General features: G+C 40.1%; 1 protein-coding gene across 2 annotated transcripts in view; it reads left to right on the forward strand.

Annotated features, from left to right (window-relative positions):
- Positions 1 to 20,130, forward strand: part of MAST4 (microtubule associated serine/threonine kinase family member 4) — a 410,096-nt gene that overhangs the window by 335,690 nt on the left and 54,276 nt on the right. For both annotated transcript variants that reach the window (XM_045020986.1, XM_045020987.1), the window contains 3 exons: positions 2,262 to 2,471; positions 5,708 to 5,809; positions 12,232 to 12,364. In XM_045020986.1, the coding sequence (XP_044876921.1) occupies positions 2,262 to 2,471; positions 5,708 to 5,809; positions 12,232 to 12,364 (445 nt within the window). The remainder of the gene's footprint in view (positions 1 to 2,261; positions 2,472 to 5,707; positions 5,810 to 12,231; positions 12,365 to 20,130) is intronic.

Genomic DNA, 20,130 nt, shown 5'->3' on the forward strand with positions numbered 1-20,130 from the left:
TTAAATAAATGATGTTTTTGTTATGGGAACTAATGATCTAAGCCAGTAATGGCTTTCATAAAGCATCACCAAACCCTTATTAGAAAGATAAAATCACAATAAAAAAACAATCCCTGCTGAGAACTGGACATGCATTTAGCAAAGCTGCTGAACAGATTTTGAAATAAATCATGCTGGTAATATACGTTGATGATTGTCTGGAAAGGTATCATACAATAGTTTGTAGTTTTACAGTTGCTGTAACTAGGTATTCAATTAGTTTGAACTTTGCAAACAAAAAGAAAATGTGTCCTTCACTCAGAATCTTGTGTAGGATCCAGAAACACGTTTCAAATCTCTTTCTGATATTTCTCTTGTTTCCCAAAGGATCATGTTATATTGATTTTTTTTTTAATTTTTTTTTTATTGTGAAAATCAGTGAACTGCTGGAAGTGCTTGGCTATTGGATGCTAAGCAATGGAAGGCTATTGCCTCATCTCAAAGATGAGGAACAAAACTGATCCAAGATGCGGGTGAATCGGTGGGGGCACTGGCAGATCCCTGTGTGATTCTCTAGAGTCTGATTTCATATAACAAAAAAATAATTAGAGGTGGAAAGCTGTTACTGTTGCAAAGAGAACCTTCAAAACATGAAGTGAGTGTAACTCCTTCAGAGACTTCTGCCTGAGTTTGCAAAGAGACTAAACTGTAACTGAGGCATGAACTGCACCATTCAACTTAATGGTGAAATAAGAGTGAGATAGAACCTCAGAGTTATGAACAATTTTCAGACTAGAAATAAGGCGTAATTTTTTAATAAGGAGAGTAATTAACAGTTGGAACAATTTACCAATTGTTGTGGTGGATTCTTCATCACTGGCAATTTTTAAATCAAGATCAAGTGTTTTTTCTAAAAGCTGTGTTCTAGGAATTACTTTGGGGAAGTTCTATGGCCTGTGCCATATAGGAGGTCAGACTAGATTATCTAAATGGTTATTTCCGGCCTTGGAATTTATGAATAAGTAGCTATTTTGCTTTGGTTATTTAAGATTAAAAATATACTTCCATGCCCCATCTGAGGAAGAAGTGGCATCATGAACATAGTAAACTGTCTGCACTTTAAAATATAGTTATAAACTAAAGAAGTTGCATGGTTGGCAGTAACAGGCCCAGCACTTCAAGGCAGCTTTAGACCCTGCCAGTATGTTGTAGAACTGAACTGACCAGTTAACCACATTCCTCATTTGAAACCAGAAGTACACAATCAGGCAGCAGCGGAGACCAAAAAAAAAGAGGGGGGGGGCGGACAAACACAGTATGCTACTGAGTTAAATATAAACTATTCAAAAATAAAGGGACAGCAACATTTTTCTTCTGCATAGTAAAGTTTCAAAACTGTATTAAGTCAATGTTAACATATGGTGGTTCTTTCAAAAAATTACAACGTTTTGTTCAGAGTTGTTCATAACTCTGATATGTTTGCAACTTCCATTCCCGAGGTGTTCATAACTCTGAAGTTCTACTGTATGTGGTATTGTTAAAAAAATTGCTTATATATTACAGTTCAGCAGGAAAAAAAGATAGTTATACATGGCAACAGAAATACCAGCTGAATTTATGTACTTTAATGCTATTAGCATGCATAAGGTTTAGTCAGCAAGGTCCAGATTTTTGAAGGTATTTAGGTGCCTAAGTACCATGGATTTCAGTGGAGTTAGGTGCCTAAGTTTCTTTAAAAATCTGGCACTAACTCTCTAAAAGAGAATATTCCCCTGGAAATATTCACCATTATTCTATATAATGTTTTCTTGATACAACAAATATAAAGGATAGATAACTATTATGTCTTACAGTATATGAAGATTAATTAAAAAAAAAAAAAGGTAGCCCTCCCCTTCCCCAGAGTTCATATTTTGTTTTGGCTCTGTAGTAAAAGCGAACGTCATAGTGTTCTTCTATTTTGTGCACCACAAGAAACTGCCACACAACTTAGCATGACTGGCAGTCCCCATTAAAGAGGCACAGAGTAGAATAACAGGAGGGGAATTGCTGGTCAGCATTAGTAGAATAATGTGGGGAAATGGAGTGTGTTTGCCCATTCTCTAGCTCGGCAAATCAGTGTTTATTGGTTGTTCACTTTCATGATCACCCATTTTTATGTACAGTGTTAGAAGAAATTTTTAAGCTATTCAGAAATTTATTTAACCAGGAAAAATATTGTTTTGGAGTGGTAATAGTTTCAGAAAATAGTGATTAAATCTATCAATATATTTTTTTTATAGGCCACAGCTCAGATGGAAGAACGGCTTCAGGATATTATCACCAACCATTCTCCTGATAATGTTCTTCCCCTGGCAGATGGAGTGCTCAGCTTTACCCACCATCAGATCATTGAGCTGGCTCGAGATTGCTTGGATAAATCCCATCAGGGCCTCATCACGTCACGATACTTCTTTGAATTACAGCACAAATTAGACAAATTGCTACAGGAGGTATGAACCATGCACTGTGCAAAGATAATTATCTTTTTGTTAAAAAAAAAATTGTTCAAATATGTTTGTTTAAGAATAGTTGCTGTGAAATAATTATGGTTGCTCTACTCAAATACTTGCCAACGTAGTGTAAATTCATAGTGGGCTTATTCAGTGAAATGACCTGTAGAAGAACCATAGGGCCTTATGGGATATGACTCAAGGATAAATGGATTATAAAGATTTTTAGACTCAGTAACATTTTGTAATACATTGCAAGTTATAAATTGCCGGTGTGTATATGCACTCCACAATGAAGCGACCTCCTACTTCCATCTATTGTGGATAAATACGCCTTTCAGATTACATAGCCTCCTAATTTCTAGCAGGGGTTGAGGCAGCAGACAGCAATCCTTAGTCTTTCATTAGCAGCAGGTTATTTATATAGAAGTTTGTAATGTCTCCTTACATCTCAAAAACCAACCTTAGTAATAAAAAAACAAATTGACTTCAGCATAAAAACATTAATAAAAATCTTCTTTAAATAATCAGTTGATAAGAGAAATCTGAAGCCCAAGTTAGCAAACAGGACTTGTGCTGTGACACGAAGCTCATCAAATATATAAATATACCTCATTTTAAAACAAAGGACCATGTTGTGTCCTTGATCCATTGTCTGGCAGTTGTGCATATGGACTGATGGTACAGTGTGCCTCAGAGTCAATCTGGAAGACGAATGGATTCAATACAGTGAAATATACCAAGCAAGATTTAGTTAAGATTTTATTGTTTTGTTTTGCTTTTATTTTAAATACACAAAAATGTCAGCCTGTTTGTTAATAGTTTGCCTGTTTCCAGACTATGCTGATTTTGGGGTAAAACCTAATTAGGTTACATCAAAAATACACTTCTCTTACATTACTTACTGCTGGTACCAAATTTCCTTTTGTTCTTCCCCCTATGTCCCCTCCCCCCCCAAAAAACAAAAACAAAACCACTGCAAAAACTGTACAACAATGCACCATTTCTGTGTGTACAAGTGTGTTACTTCATTTGTAAACCTATTTCTTTTCAAAGTATTATAACTGTTATCTGGGTGAATTTTACAATATTCATCAAAAGCTAAAAACATAAAATAATTGTAGTGAAATTTGCCTAATGTAGAACCGAGCTGTGGGAACATACTTTTGGTTTCTTAGGATACATTTGTTGTCAGTTCCCAACTGTGACATTCAGTGGAAAGCTGTGGCTCCTACTGCTACTTGGCACCTTGTGGTTGCTACCAGGGAAGAGTCCCCTGAGGTTTGAGCAGCTTGATTTAACTGACATTTTTGTAATATTAAGGTCAAGACCAAGTTGAGTTGAATACTTTCCTATCTCACCCTTCTTTCACTTATATGGAATCTTCTGTGTATATCCCTACCTACCTAGATGCAGAAGTATGCAATATTACTTTTATTTTGGCCAGCGATGAAAACAGAAGTACGCTCAGTCCATTAACATTTTCCTCGTTAATGTAGCTGGCAGTATATAGAATATGAGTGTTTGCTTCTCATTAGGATTTTCTCAAAGCTAATGGTAGGAGCATTGCAGTGAAGTTTGTTCAGTTTTCTTTGAAACTTCACAGATTACATTTTCTTCCACCATGTTTTTAATTATTGTATTAAGCATGGGATTGCTATTTAGCTTAGTATTTCCATGGATTTTGCAATTGCAAATAAATAAACTATTTTTATATTAAAATTGTAAGGTTTTAGTTTGTTTGAATTTTCTTTGTATGCTTGAATATATGGCACATAGCACAGAATAAGCAGTAAATGAGATTTGGAATTTATCCTGCAGCTTCTATTATTCAAAGCAAAGAAATGCCTTTTTGATATATGAGCAAAGGACCATCAATATCTTTCAGCCAGAAGAAAGAACATATGGCTTCTTTTGCATTCATTAGGTATCATAAAGTCTATTCTTTGTTGCTTGACAAGAAAGTTTGAAAGAAATTTGAAATGCAATTCAAACCCTTGTGAAAATTCTCTTTTAAGTTCTCCAGAAACATATTTTCTTTTGTACAGATTCTATAACATCATTATTCTCCTATCATCATCATCTTTTCAGAACCCAGTTTCCCATTTGCTTCCTTTACTTCACATACCTGTACTCGGTTCCTTTATGCATGGATTAGCGTAGTTTCATTATATTTGTACATCTCAGTGTGGTCATTTTAGAATTTCATGGCCATCATTTTATCATAGGAAATCAGTTTCCATACCACATGGATGCTGCTAATGTTTATTACATGTGTTGTAGTATCTTTTATTCCAAGGGATCCTAAAATACACAAAAAAACTGATATAGAGAAAACTGTAGAAATAGACGTCACCTCATGGTGAAATGCAGCAGCCTCTGTTGTAAAACCGTAGCTATAACAGTGCACGGGAATATGTTGGTAAAAACAAAGAATACCCCATCCATCTGAAAATACAATAACTTTTATTTTGATACTATCATGTTAGAACCATATATTTGCACTAATTTTGCCTTGAAGTTAGTGTAAAAATGCCTTACGCAAATGAAAGGAGAATCTTTGCTATTACAGCAGGCTTTGTGAAAATGAATTATTGTGCATGCTCATTAGTGCTTTTTTAAATACAATAAGTTGGCTGTTTCAAAAGCTTAAGCCACATTATAAAAATCTCATACATAATGTCATTTAAAATAACAATGGTATTAGGGGAGGGGCTGGAGTTGATTAGATCACTGTAAAATATGCTCAGGTTAGGCTTTAGCCACTATGTAACTAGAGATGTCTTAACTTGTTCGAATCATTTGGGTTGGCCAGTCATGTTACAAAGCATTAGTCTGATTTGATTTCAGAGAAGCAAGAGATTTCACTCTAAAAATCCTGATTTCATATAGAAATGTTGACTCAGTTTTTACTACAGTATACTAAATGACCCAGCTGTAATACACAACCCCTTCTAATACTTTTTGACAAAAAATACTGATTCACCTTGAATCCATATGAATGAAAATCGATAGTAATATATCTGCCATATGAATTGAAGGTACCCTGTTCCATGTTGTAGAAATTTTGACTGTCTGAGCTATGCTGCAAGGATTTCAAATGGAGGTTAACACTATAGTTACAAACTGTATTTATTATCACTGATTGTATTTGTGGTCATCATATTAACATGCTTTCTTGACTGGTATATTTAATGTAGGAGTTTTTAATCATCCTTTTCCTTTGACTCTCTTAGGGTCAAGAGCGATCAGAAAGTGGAGAACTGTCATTTATTAAGCAACTAGTCCGAAAGATCCTCATAGTCATTGCTCGTCCTGCGCGCTTATTAGAATGCCTGGTAAGTTGATGGTTATTGTAAGCAGGATTCTCATTTGTTACTGGTGGAAAGCTTGACTATTTGGGGTGGTATTAAAGGCCAGCAATAAAAGTATATTATTTAGTATGTAAAAGTATGTTATATATTCTTTGGAACTTTCCAAAATTGTTTTTAATATGAGAACTCCTATCTATAGAATGCTGATAACTTTCATTAGTGCCTATCATTCTGAATTCCTTTTTATTTGAATGCACTATATCTCATATTGCACATACAAACTGCATTAGAAGAACTTTATCAAAGAAGAAGTCAAACACTCCAAAGATAGGAAATACCAGGCAACATTAATTCGGCCCCCTTGTGTGTATGCATTATGATACAGATGAAGAACCGAGGCACAGAGAGATTTAGGTAAAATTATTCATTAATTTTAGATGCCAAATTTGAGACAGGACCTGCTCTTTCAGAGTACTTTGCATTGTAAAGCACTTTATATGTTCAAAGTATAGCTCTCCTTAGCTTCAGTTGCAGCTATGAGCGCTCAACTCTTCTGCAAATCAGATCTTAGGGTCTCAAGTCAGGCAACTAGAAAATGAGGAACACCTGGTTAGGGACCACTTGTGAAAATTTTGGTTTCAGTAACTTGCCCAGCATCACATAGGAACTCTGTGGCAGAGACAGGGAAATAATCCAGTTCTCCAAGGCAGCGTACAGCTGTCTTTAATCATAAGTCCCTTCTTTCTCTTTCTGCAGTCCCTGGCCTCTTTCTCTACACATCTTCTAACTTCTACAACAAATGAAGCCAGGGTTGTACAGACAACCCTGAGTCATCTCCAGAGCAGGCCCCTTACTGAATGAGGCAGGGATCCTCAACAAAATACCGTATGATCTGTAATAAAAGGACGTATCATAATACATATGCAGAAGGAGGAGGGCACAGGGAACCTTAATTGTGGCATATCCTAACTTTTGATTGCTTGACTTAGCAACCTTAATAATATTCATTCAGCATAGTTCTTTGTGTGTGATTTCTTAGCTTTTTGAAAAAACAAACTGGGAAAAAAATTCAAAATCTTGTGGCATATTGACATCCACGTGGTTCATCAGCAGGGTTGGAATCTTTAGATCCACTGCACACACCTGTATCACTTGAGCTAACAGAATAACTGACGGCAGTAGTATGTGGACCTGCACTGGGTGGGGGGGTTGTCTGGGTTTCAGATATTTGCTGACAGCAGAGGAATGGTGAGATTCAGGAATCTTGGGTTCCATGCCAGATACTGGAGAGGAGTATGCTTTAGTGAGATTCTTTTGCCCATTGCCCCCAAATATGACCTTTTCTGCCCTATGCTTTCCAACCTGTCCTTGTCCAAGTCCTGCCTCTCCTCCACCCTTGGTTCCTTGCCATAGTCCTATTCTTCACATCTCAGGTATCTCAGCCCAGTCCCATTCCCCTTGTCCAGCCAGTCCCAGTCTCCCCTGCACTCATGGCTCCTCATCCTATCTGTCTCTCATCCACCCATGTTTCCCATCCTTACTGGCTCCCATGCTCCTCATCCATTCTCAGTCTCCCCCTTCCACACCTCCTCTCTGGCTCCTTGCCTTAGTCTTCCCCCTCCCGTCTCATTGTCTGAATCTCTCTGCCTAGGTAGTCCCAGTTCTCTTCCCACACCCTGGCTCCTTCTCGGCTCTGCTTCCTCACACCTCCAACTTCTTCCACTCCCTCCTCACCGGGTCCCAGTCCCCTTGCTCAGCTAGTTCTAGTTTCTTCCCCCGGCTCCTCATTCAATCTCAGTCTCCACCTCCCATTTGCCTTCTTGCACAGGCAGTCTGTCTCCCTTCCAGTTCCCCTCTCCCTCCCAGGCTCCTTGTCACATTCTAATCCCTCTTCATCCCTAGGCCCAGCCCTTGTCCCCTCTGATTTCAGAGCAGGCAAGCTTCCTCCTTCATGCAACCTGGGCCCAACAGGGTGGGCTCTGATAGCACAAGAGAAACAGGTTCTCTGCTCTCTTTTCTGAGTCCCTGCTCTGGCGTAGCTCATTACAGTTGCATGGAAATTTCAGTTCAGCCCCAGGTTGGATCATACCTAGTGTAGTTGGAACCTTAGAAGAGTTTTAGCTGTAGTCTGGCAAGTCTCATTTGTGAACAGTGATTTATTTAAGGTTTGTAACTTGGCCAAAAAAAAAAACTTGGCAGGTTTTGACAGAGACAGCAAAAGGTATATCACAGACACACATCATATGCAACATCCTTTGCCAAATTTCAGACTCTGCTCCAAAGTATGGGGGAGGAGGGGCATGTGGGCTCTAAAATATCTCAAAGAAAAGGTCTCCATACTTTTTTAACATGGGAAAGATAACATATTCTTGGAAATGCTGAACCATTTTGACTGGTGTTTTTCCAGAAAAATTCAGCCTGATACAGACACTGAGCTTGAAAATGTTCAGCCCAGCCAGTTAGAATTTGGCAAAGTTTTATAAGTAACTGAAAACAGGGTCTTATAATGGGAAGTGTTGGGCAGCTTTAATAATAGATGCTGCTGCCAGTCCCACTATATTTCTAACTAGGTACGTACTCCAGGCTCATGGTATCTGAGCACCCATTTGTATTCATTTGTTAATCGAATGAGTAGAGCTTTCTCTGCTTCTGGAAGTGCTGTGAGCTACTGCCAAATATTTAAAAGTTTATTCATTTCTACTGGGTTTCTGTATCTGAAAAAGGTAATGTGAGGATAAAACTAGAGATCAGAAAATAGATAACTCACTTGCAATTGTATATACATGAATTTGATTAAAGTTATCTATCTTAAAACTACTCTGTGTTAACAAACGGAGGTGGAGCTGTACAGTATTTCCACTGTTAATGCAGGTGGGGAGAAGAAAATGTCATGATATCTAAGGGGAACACATTAACATGTAAGATGAGCAGCGTGGCAGAAGATATGGCATTTAATGTTTGTTGTTCAATTCGGACTGAAGAGGTGCTGCTGAGGTAGGGAGTGATGGTCACTGGAGCATCAGGAAGAAATATGAGATGGCTGGTGTCAACACCAAATCACAGTGAACTGAGATTAAACAACAAATGTATGCTCTAGAACTCTGTTCCTACTTGGGGGTGGGGAGGAAGTGGGAGCTTTTGGGAACCTGATTGCTTCTGGAATCTGAGGTGGAACTAGTGGCCTGTTTGTCCACAATGAGGTCCTTGCCATAGTTAGCATTTTGTGATTTTTATTGTGTTTACACTGGGTCAACCTTTGAAGATCCTTAGAAGCTACAACTAATAAATCTGTTTTTTTCCTCCAATACCTGCTTGGTTGGTAGTGTGACTTTTAGAGAATATTTCAGACCAGTTCTTGGAAGACTGCACTGTTTTTCCTATTCACTTCCAAGTAAGAATATAACAGTTGCCATAATGGATCAGACCAATAGGCTGTCTAGCCCAGTATCCTGTCTTCTGACAATGGTTGGTGCCAGATGCTTCAGAGAGAGTGAACACGGAAGTTATTGAGTGATCTGTCCCCTGTCATCTGGTCCCAGTTTCTAGCAGTTCGAGGTTTGGGGACACTCAAATCATGGGATTCCATCCCCGACCATCTTGTCTAATTGCCACTGATGGACCTGTCCTCCAGGAACTTACATGTTATTCAAAGTGTTGGTGCTCATTTTTAAACCCTACCTGGTTTGCATCCTCTCTACTCATGTGAAATCAGCTGGAGTACCCAGGCCAACAGTCCTCAGAATGAACTGTTATGGGCTCAATGCAGCATTTTCTCATTTGGAAAACCTTCACCTCTGGGGATTTGTTTCCCAGCTGATTTACCAGAACCAGTCTTTTGACCATCAGAATATGATATAAGGGGCCATCTCTTTTCTCTAGCTTACCCCTAAGGGCATGAAGCAGGTGTGTAATTCAGTGATGAATGACATCAGTTCAAAGTTGACATTGATCAATAAGTTATATATTTTTAAAATATTGTGTGTGCAGAAACTCCAGTGAATGCAGGTATTCTCTTCAGCTTCTCCCAAACATATAGGTTGCTTGTCTCACCTACTGGATATGTGTTCCCTGGCCCAGAAAATGGACATTCTGAGCTTTCTCCTGAGCTCCTGGCTTCCATGTACAGAAGCTTTTTGATTTACTGCCAAACTGCTGGGGAAGATTATTGCCAACTGTCAGTTTGCTTGCTTGCTGTGAGGTTTGTGTGTCCTTTTAGGCAATATAGAAGTCAGCTACTTCTGCAACTTTGAACTAGTTAAGAGGGCTTAGGATTTTTTATTTTATTTTGGGTTATTAGGGATTTTTTTTTCCTGCTTAGCTGGTATTCTGACTAGAAAAGGCTGGAAAAAGGAAAATCTCTGTCCTGACGGAAAAATTGAGTTATCTCCTAACTTCCTCCAAAAAAAACAAAAAATCATCCTGAATGGAGATGGAAAGTAAAAAAAACTCAGAATTTTTCACAGGAATGAAAATTCCAAAATATTTCATTTTGGAACCACTCAAATGCTCCCACTGCCCAATGTTTTGGTGTTTCTGAAGTGAATCATAGAATATCAGGGTTGGAAGGGACCTCAGGAGGTCATCTAGTCCAACTCCCTGGTCAAAGCAGGACCAATCCCCAACTAAATCATCCCAGCTAAATGAAATGTGCCCCCTGTGGTCTCAAGTTGTCCTTCTCCCCAGGCAGCTGGCTGTAGGAGAACCAGGGAGCTGGGCAACCAGGTAGCCTGCCTGCCAGGTTTCCACCAAAAGCTTTGACGCATTCATGCAGAATGTTTCAATTCTGCTGAGTCAGCATTTTATGATCGGCATGTGTCGGGGAGAAACTGTTTTGTGAAAATTCTTTCAACCAGCCCTAGTTCTAACACTGTTGCTCTTGCCTCAGTTAATGATGGACAGGGAGACAGATAGGAATGTAAGGGATAAGTGAAATAGGACACCTCTGGCATGAGTTAACACAGGAAAAATTGCAGTTTGGGAGAACATGAAATTAGGACAACTTTGTATTTTAACAAAAAGGCAAATAAGAAAGCTGTATCTGATAACTTCCCTTATTCATTCCTACTCTTCCTCTTGTGTATTGTCTATTTAGATTGTAAGATAAAGAACTTAAATCTAAGGAGCTCGGAAAAGAGGCTTAGGTGTTCTTTTGATTTTCTTAGACATCTAACACCCTTTTAGTCATAGGATAAATAGTAATAATATAGTAGATTTTGTAAGAGAGTTTTCATTTTCAGATGTGACATCCCTTGCAAGGTACCAAATTTTCAGTAATATTCTGGCCTTTGTGGTTTAGATCTAGAGCTGTTGATAGTTTTTAATTTAATTTTCTTAAAATACAGTACACTTTGATTCATTAGAACTACCTTAAAATTGCAGGTAGGGGAAAAAGGAGGGCTCTAGGATGTATGTACATCTGGTATGTGTTTATATGAACAGTGGCTTATTTTACCCATACAGGCGTGAGAGGTTAGGACATCTTCCACATGTGACGTGTAATCACTGAATAACATATTGATGATCATAGACTATTCAACCAGTAATACTGTGAAAAATGCTGAAAAAGTTGCTTCCTGCCCTTTATATGACGTATTAAAGTGTTCCATATTACTTGAGCAGTGCAGCACCATTGAAAGGATGGGAAGGCCATAGATTTGCTCTAAACTGTATGCCGCCCATCAGTCGGACCACCTTCTTCCTCTCTCAGGTGTCTCCATTCCTTCTTCCCACACACAGGCGGCAGTGCAAGTCCTCTTTGTCTGCTACCTTCCCATGAGGCCTTATACCCATCCCCTCCCAGGAGCTCCTGCCTTCCCCAGCCCAGCCCTTCCTGCTGGCAAGCCTCTGGTCCAACCATCTCACTTTCCAGTCCTTGGCACGGAGAGGAGCAGGAGTCTCAGCTGACAAGGTTTTGGCACATTGAGAGCCTGGCACACAAAGCGGCACCTGGGTGCTTGTGCTAGCAGCATTCCCAACCACGTACCTGCATGGCATAGTTAGAAGATGACTACGCAGCACCTGCCACTGCCCTGCATGTGGACAGCTTATGGTAGCTGGTTGCAATGTGCCAGGTTGTTTTTTCCCACTTGTAAAATTTAAAAATTGCACAGCACATTGCAACTGCTTATGGGCAAGGCAGTAGAAAAACCAGCCAGGCTGGTCAAAAACCAGCCAGGTGACAATCCCAGCTGCTTAAAAATGGTCAGGCTATGTCCTGGGTGGCCCCTGGGGGTCCGTGGCCCATGTTAGTAATAGTCTAAAACATTGCAGTTTACAGCATGTTACTATAGTGTTTTGGACCACTAGTAATGGAATGCTGTAGTATTGCTTTTAATTAGGTAAGTAACAAAAAGCTTGGAGATGTAAAGGAAGCTTTGATGTGATAGTTTTAGGAGTACAGTTTCTACCAAGGAAAATTATGGTGAGTATTTTTACTTCTCTTCCAGGAATTTGATCCTGAAGAATTTTACTACCTCTTGGAAGCTGCAGAAGGACATGCTAAAGAGGGGCACGTGATTAAAACAGACATCCCTAGGTATATTATAAGCCAGCTGGGCCTGAATAAGGATCCTCTGGAAGGTAAGCGTGTATCATGGTCTAACCAGCAATTACCAAATCAAGATGAGAAGAAATGGAATTATTTCTGCTGTGCTTCTTGGTCTCTGTGATGCAGTGTGTGTGTGTCCAATAATAAATCCAAGGTGGGAGTGTTCGGTGGGGGGGTGAAGGGCAAAAATACAAATATTAAGTACCGTAGTTTACACCTGCTTCGAGAACAGCTCTGAACATTATTAGTCTCTCTAGATTTCTGAGCTTCCATCACAGATCTCTGACTTTATTTTTGAAGATTGCCTTGAGTTTTTAATGGAAATGCAGCAAAATGATCTGATGATGTAACTCTCCATCACTCTAACCTGGCAATACAAATCTGCATGTACCAACTGTGGCTAATAAGATGGGTACTGTCCATGATTTGATCATAGATGAAGCCCCAGGTTCTGGATGTGTAACTGAGACATGGCTGGACAAAGCAGAGGTTCTTTACTAGTCCTGTTGAGTCCTGAGAGGTGCTCCGTTCAGTATGAGTGAAAAGAAGGTTGGGAAAGCGGTGCACCTTGCTGGTTGCATTTGACTTTACATGTAGGAGGTTTTCTGTTCCCAAACTGGATTTCTGTGTGCCTGCTTTGTTTGAGAGTCCCATGATAGGGCTAGCATTCTGTGTTGTGTAGCCTGCTACGTCTCAGATTCTCCAAAGATGCTAATTGATTTTCTTGCACTGGCATTCAAATTACAAAGCCTTATTATCCTGGGTGATTTCTATGTCCATGAAGATGACTTTACTAGGTTGACTCAAGATCCCATCAGCTGCTGATTCAGTACAGAAATCTCATCATTTGGGATCTTGTTTTACGGACAATGCCAGGGTGAATTAGAATTGCGCCTGTTTCTTAATGAGACAGTTTCCTCCTCCATTTTGAAGCCAGAGTCTACCATCTGCTGACATGCTTTATAATTCATCCTTGGGGATTAATGGAAGTGTTTAGGTATCAGAATGCTTTGAAGAAGTTGGCTGAGGGTCAGTGCATAAGCACTGGAGGCTGAGAATCAGGAAGAAAATGTTGATAAGAAAGGCAGAGAATAATATGCAATGTTTGCCTGCCTGCCTTTTTCAGTGATACTCCAGGACAGAGGGGTTCAGAGACGGGTGACGAGAATGGTTAGAGACATGGCAAAACTCGTGAAGAATACCACAGGGAGGAGACCCATAAGAGGGGATATATAAAATGAATAATAGAGAAAATAGATAAAAGTACAATATCATGTATATAATATCATAAAAGAACAAAATAATATTAAATGGGAGTGAATTTAAAACTAACACAAGGAAATATTTTTTTCACACAAGACATACATCGCTTGTGGAACTCATTTCCGCAAGATATTACTGGGACCAAAAGCTTAGCAGGATTCAAAAAAGGGTTGGACATATATAGGGATAACACTTTTACATATGACTGTTGATAGTCAGGATTTAAAACAAACTGAAGAGTTTTGGAAGGCCATAAACCAATTTCTAACTAATGGAAGTTAGGAAGAAGCTGCCTATGGGCAGGTCATTCCACAGTTGTCTTCTGCAGGGTCTTCTGCAACATTAACTCAGCCCCTTTCTCAGATGTTTCACCTAACTTCCTTCCTGTCTACACACAAAATCCTCTCACCTGAGTTTAGTGCTGCTTTAAAGTTGGGCTAGCTGGCCCAGCTGGTGGCATGGGTTACAGCTTGGGTGCTGCTTTCACTTGGGCTGGTAACACTTGAGGTCAGAGGCTAAATAACTCAAGTGTTGACAGTGCTCTACTGCCTTCCCACAATTCTCCCCGTGCCCAAAAGGACAGACTATTTCTCCCACAAATCATTGGAAAAGAATCAGAGTGTCTCAGCTTACTGTAGCTCAAAGAACCCTGGGACAGGCGGACCTTTGGTCTGACCCAGTATGACGATACCTGTGTTCCTGTTGTACACATATGTGGGTTGAATTAGGAGGGTTTGATTTTCTGTGGGAGTCTGAGAGTCTCTGTCTTTTGAATGTTATGAGCCCGATTCTGTCACCCACGCTAATTGTCACTCCACAAATAGCCCCCTGGACATCATTGAGGCCACATGTATGGTACTCAATATGAGTGGTGGATTTGGCCCTATGTAAACTTCTGGTAATTGTGACAGCGGTAGAGAGGAGAACACTATAGATAAATAAAAAATGAAAGAAATGAAAAGAATATTATTTGTCAAACAGAATGTTTACTGTCTTTGTACTTTGAATAGATCACTTTTATACATTTTTATATAAATTAAACTAAATAGTGTAAAATATAATTTCAATTTTTAAATGATTTCAGAGTTATCCAAATCTGTCAGAAAAATGGGCTAAGTGGGGCTGTAATATATAGTGTGAATTGTTGGGGAAGGGAGATTACTGACCTTTGGTTAAACGGGAGGTTCAGAAAAATGGGTTATTCTGTGCATCTTTTAAACGTTAATGCTCTCTGTAAATTTATCATAAAATAAACCAGGTCAGCTAGTTCATGCTAATGCTATTTCTGCTCCCCACAGAAAAGTAACAAATATAAATACCATGAATTGCTTATTATTGTGTCCAAAAAAATCAATTTTTTTGTATCTGTATAAATAATTTTTTTAAATGTCTCTTAAAAAGTTACATCTCCATCCACCATTTTAGTTCAGAAGCAGAGGTTAAAAAATATGCATTAGTGGTATTATACATTTCAATATAGTGAGTTCACAAAGGAATGTTTGGAAACACACCTCTCGTTCAGCATTATACTGAGATCATCCTGTTGAAAATTCTTTAAATTTTGCATGGAGAAAAGATCTAAAAAGCAATAATAGCTGTTATAAATCAGAAATGTCACCCTGAATCACTATTGGATTTCTAGACAGTTCATTAAAATGTGTATACAACGTTGGCAAATGGTCACAGAAAGGATTTCCTTCCCCTTGCAAGGGAAGCTGCCAATGTAAACCCTTCTCTACTTTTTCCACCTTTGTTTGCTGCCATGGCCATAGTATCTTTTCTTCAAGTGAAATGGTGCGTGCATTACTTGGAGATAATGCCAGATAAATGTATACTGTACTGAAAGCAATACCACATCAGATTCATCACTTATCAGAAACTGGTGGCTGCATTTCTGAAAAGTTCCCTGGGGAGAGATTTTTCCCTGTGGCTTTTAAATTACCATCTTTACCTTTTTGAATCATGAGTCTTCAGAAATGGTTTAAATCAATGAAATAAAAAGGGCAGATGTTTAATGGTATTTAGATGAGTTTTAAAAATCTCTTCAGGCATTGCAACATGGTTCCTTAATTCCCTGCTTCAGAAGCTGACTCTTGGTTCCATTCCATTACTACCTACTGTTTGCAAATAATATGGACTTCTCAGATAATGGTTATTTTGCAAAAGTTCTGTTTAAAACAGAACCATTTTTAATTTGCTATTTATGAAAGCAATTTAAGCTGAGAAGGCTGTCAAAGTACATTATACTGGTTTGGTTCTCACCCATCCAATAAAGGCTACATCAACACTTCCATTATAACCCCCTGCCTCTCCACCGGATTCACAGTTTTATAACTTGGCAGTAGAATTCACTCCAGCTTGAATCTTGTTGGTATAAGAAGTCTTAACCCAGGAGAATTTTTTTCGGTTTAAATTTTTAAAAAATAATTGGAATATTAATGAAAAATGTACTGGTATTGACTTTGTTCCCTTGAATTATTTTCTTGTACTTCTGTAACACTAAAAAAAAAAAACTTTGTTTTTTCAACATGACATTTTACAGACTTCTGGTTCATATATTTTACTAACTTGTTCCTTTTGTGTGTTGTTTTTAATTTTAAGCAACAGACTCATCTACATTAAAAACACATAATCCACACATGGGAGTAACTTTTAAAAACCCATATAGTATTTCCCTAACAAGAACTGTGTACTTAAATTTGTTCTGGTGAATAAAATAAGTCTTGTACAAGCCTCAGAACAAGAATACTACAGTTATAAAGTCCCCTAAGTGTTAAAATAATGAAAATGTCCAGTTAAGTTAATTTATATAAATATTCCATTATCCGTAGTTTCCACATTCAGTTGACAATATTGACATTTAAAAATTAACCTTACAAATTTCTGGCAACCTTATCTCTGATCCATAGCACATACTCTCAAACTCTTTCAACATATACTTATGAACTGAAATGTGTATCTTCAGTTGTGTAAAGTATGTAATTAACTATGTATAGGATTAGATTAGGACTAAGCTTCCCAAGGTCTTTCAGCTACCACCTGTCCCATTTAGCTCTTATTACCCTGAGGAGTTCCTGTTTCTGGATCCACAGAGCATATTCTGGGGTTCCATTTTGAAGCTGAGAGGGGCAGCCACGTAACTTGGAGATCTTGGGAATCTTAACACTTCCCCAGAGTAGTAGCTATGGGGTAGCCAAAAACCCTATTACATTCCTTAAAGTTCTAGAAAGAAAATGGCTCTTAACTGATCTTGTTAGGCACTTTACCTTTTGTCTGCATAAAATTTAAAGCATTGAAGCCCTTATCTGGATAAACTAGATGCCTGTTAGCCAATTAGCTTCTAGTACTATGAGACTTTAAGAAGCCCGACCAGGACAGTAGCTGCTCCTAAATACCAGTGGTGCCCCGAGGAAAGTCCTAAGCTCCACAGGATTCAGAGCAACTTGATTGCCTCCCTTAATTTTCACTACCTTGGAGAGTTCCTCAGTCTAACAAAGCAGAGGATCTGCAGAATTAGGAGTTCTTCTTCGAGTGCTGGTCTCTGTGTATTCCATGCATGGATACTGATGCCCACAATGTGCCTGAGATCAGATTTCTAGCAAGTAGTGTCCATTGGTCTGTGCCTGCAAAGTTGCTCTCTTCGTCTCCCTACTGAGCAGCAGGCATGGACATACCTCTCCAGTTCCTTGTTACCACCACATGGCCTGAATGGGATTCCTTTGTGTCTGAAGCTGCTGCCTAGCTTTCCTATCTGTAGATATATATTGTAAATGGCTTTTAGTATTTTACTGTTTTTCTAGTTATAGTTAGTATAGAAAAATTTCCTCCTCACTCCAGGGACCCTACCTTGCTCCCCTCCCCTCAGGAGAAGGACGATGCCTAAAGTTCCAGGGTTTACGAACTGTCTCCCCTGCCCCTTTTTCTTCTGTGTCAGTGACAAAGACCAGCACTGCCTTTACTGCCTTGGGGAGGCTCACATCACCACCAAGTGCATCATCTGCCGCTCCTTCCCTCCCTGAACATGTGAGGGATGAGAGCTCTCTCTGAGGAAACATCTCATGGAGAGAGCCATGAGACCCTAGTTGGACACCGGATGGAGAGACCCCCTTATACAATGGTTGCAGGCTGCGAGCAGTGCGCCTCCAAGGATGAGAACCAGAGCAGAAGCCAGAGTTTACTCACCCAGAAATCATTCCCTCCGGCCTCTCATGAGAGTAAGGGACATAGGCATAAGGACTGATCCCCTGGGTTTGCCTCTAAGAGAGAAGATCACTCCCTGACTCTGTGTAGGTCAGGTGAGTCCTAATGCATGGCTTCCAAATACTTAGGTCCCCATAAACCTAACCAAGTGGGTAAGATGTGAAGGAGAAAGGGTCCATTGGTACCAGCACCTGCTCCAACTCATAAGCCGAAGGATTGGCATCTGCCAGCACCAACTGGGAGCTGCAGTTTGGATTCCCCTTCAATGGTACTGCCATGCTCCAAGAAGGATCTGCCAACCCCCAAGCTCTTAGATGCACTGGATCCATCGTTTACCACCTCTGGGACCTCTCGCACTCTAGATCAGAATGTACTGGAACCTTTACCTCTCCAGGGCATTTTTTTACCTTTCCCTACCCTCAGTCTCCTCTGTGTTCAGATCCAGTCCTCCTCAAGGACATGTCAACACTGGACAAAGAAACCACCTCATGGAGAAAGAGATTGTCCCATATCCTTTCTACAAGTCAGAGTTTGTATTCACTGATATCATCAGCACTGCTGATAGAACCTGAATCCACTTTCTTGTCAACTGAATCCAATGTTCTAGACAAACCCTTGCCTCATAGGGAGGCAAGCCTGGAGAGAGACTCCAGAAGATCTTCCAGCCCTCCTCCTCCTAGATATGCCTACCCAAGGGACTGTTTGCACTATGTGCCATGGGGCTCTCCTCAACTGGTCAAACCTTCATATTGGTCACACTGGGATCCATGGCATGGGACCCTTATGCTAAGCACTCTGGATCTGTGCATGATTCACATTGGCCCTCTCTTCCTAGCCAAAACCAACTGGCTTCGTTTGAGTATGCAGAGGGAAAAATCAAGCTGTATCTGACAGTACCATGACGTCCTCCTCGTTCAATGAGGCAATTTCTCCATCATCACCATCCCCATCCAATAATTAAGGCTACGAGTCAGTCACAGATTCCATGATTTTATGAGACCTCCGCAACTTCCTCAAAATTCCACTAATTCAGCCCTGGGTGGCGGGGCTTGGACTTGCTTACCCTCTAACCCCATCCCTGTGTACATTTCTGTGATTCTATTGTTTATTGCCCATGTACTGTCTGTGACTTTTAATAAAAATACTCATGCCAAAATCTTAGCCTTACTGATGATCATAGACAATACCAGCAGCTGTAGCAGAGGGTGGTGCCCAAGCGCCAGCTTCCATTAGAGGAGGTTCAGACATGCAGCATAGACTACTGGATGTCTTACAACACTCTGGTCCTTGGTGGTTGGCCCTCCCAATCAATGAGGCCATTTATGGAACCAGCCAGGAGAGTATAGCATACCCCCTGCATCGTGTGCCCCCACCCTAAAAAGGGTTGAGAGGTGATATTTTGTAGCAGCTAAAGGGGCAGAGTTTCTGTTTATTCACCCAGTACCCAACTCCTTAGTGGTGTAGGCAGCCACAGAAAGATCCGGACTGCAACACCCTCAAGCAAGACCCGCAGATGCCAAATGCCTTGACCTTCTTGGGAGGGAAGGTATTTTCATCAACCACCCTCGGATTTAGAATTGCTAACTACCATGTCCTGTTAGCAAAATATCATTTTACTAATTACTCTAAAGTTGTGGAGTTTAATGACAAATTTCCCCAAGAAGACAGGCCTCAATTCCAAGCCTTCATAGATGAGTGTAAGCTGTTGGCTAAAACCTGGTTCCAAGCAGCAGTAAACATAGCCAGTACCATATCTAAAGCTATAGCTAGAGCCATAGTCATGATGCATGAATCATGGCTTCATTCTTTGGCGTTCAAGATATTCTTTTGATAATACTATCAAGGACTTGCTCTTTGATGAGTCTAGTCTTGCTTTTGATGAGTTCAGTGAAAAACCTGGTGAGACATTACACTTGGTAAAGCACTCCAGAACAGCCCTCCGCTCCCTGGGCATTTATACCCTGGCCCCAAAGAGAGAACACCACAGGCAGACTGCCCCCTCAGCTGTTTTACCACCAGCACCCTTACAAACCACTGCGCAAATACCAGAGGGTACAAAGATCAGGTATACAGCTTTCTCTTCAACCACCGCTGCTCAACCCAATCCACCAACCAGGGATTTCTTTTGACAAGATGCTTGAGAAATGCATCCCCTTATTAACACCATTCCCTACTGCCCCCCAAACCTTTGGTGGCCTCACCCTTTTTGCCAGGGAGGGAAATAACAAAGGACAAGTGGGTACTACAGATCATCCACTCCGACTACATAATCGAATTTCTCTCCCCTCCCCCCTACAAGCCCTCTTCTGGGTCCCTCTTCAGAGACCATTGTCAT

This window comes from Mauremys mutica, chromosome 6 (genome assembly GCF_020497125.1).
Source record: "Mauremys mutica isolate MM-2020 ecotype Southern chromosome 6, ASM2049712v1, whole genome shotgun sequence".
Lineage (NCBI taxonomy): Eukaryota > Metazoa > Chordata > Testudines > Geoemydidae > Mauremys > Mauremys mutica.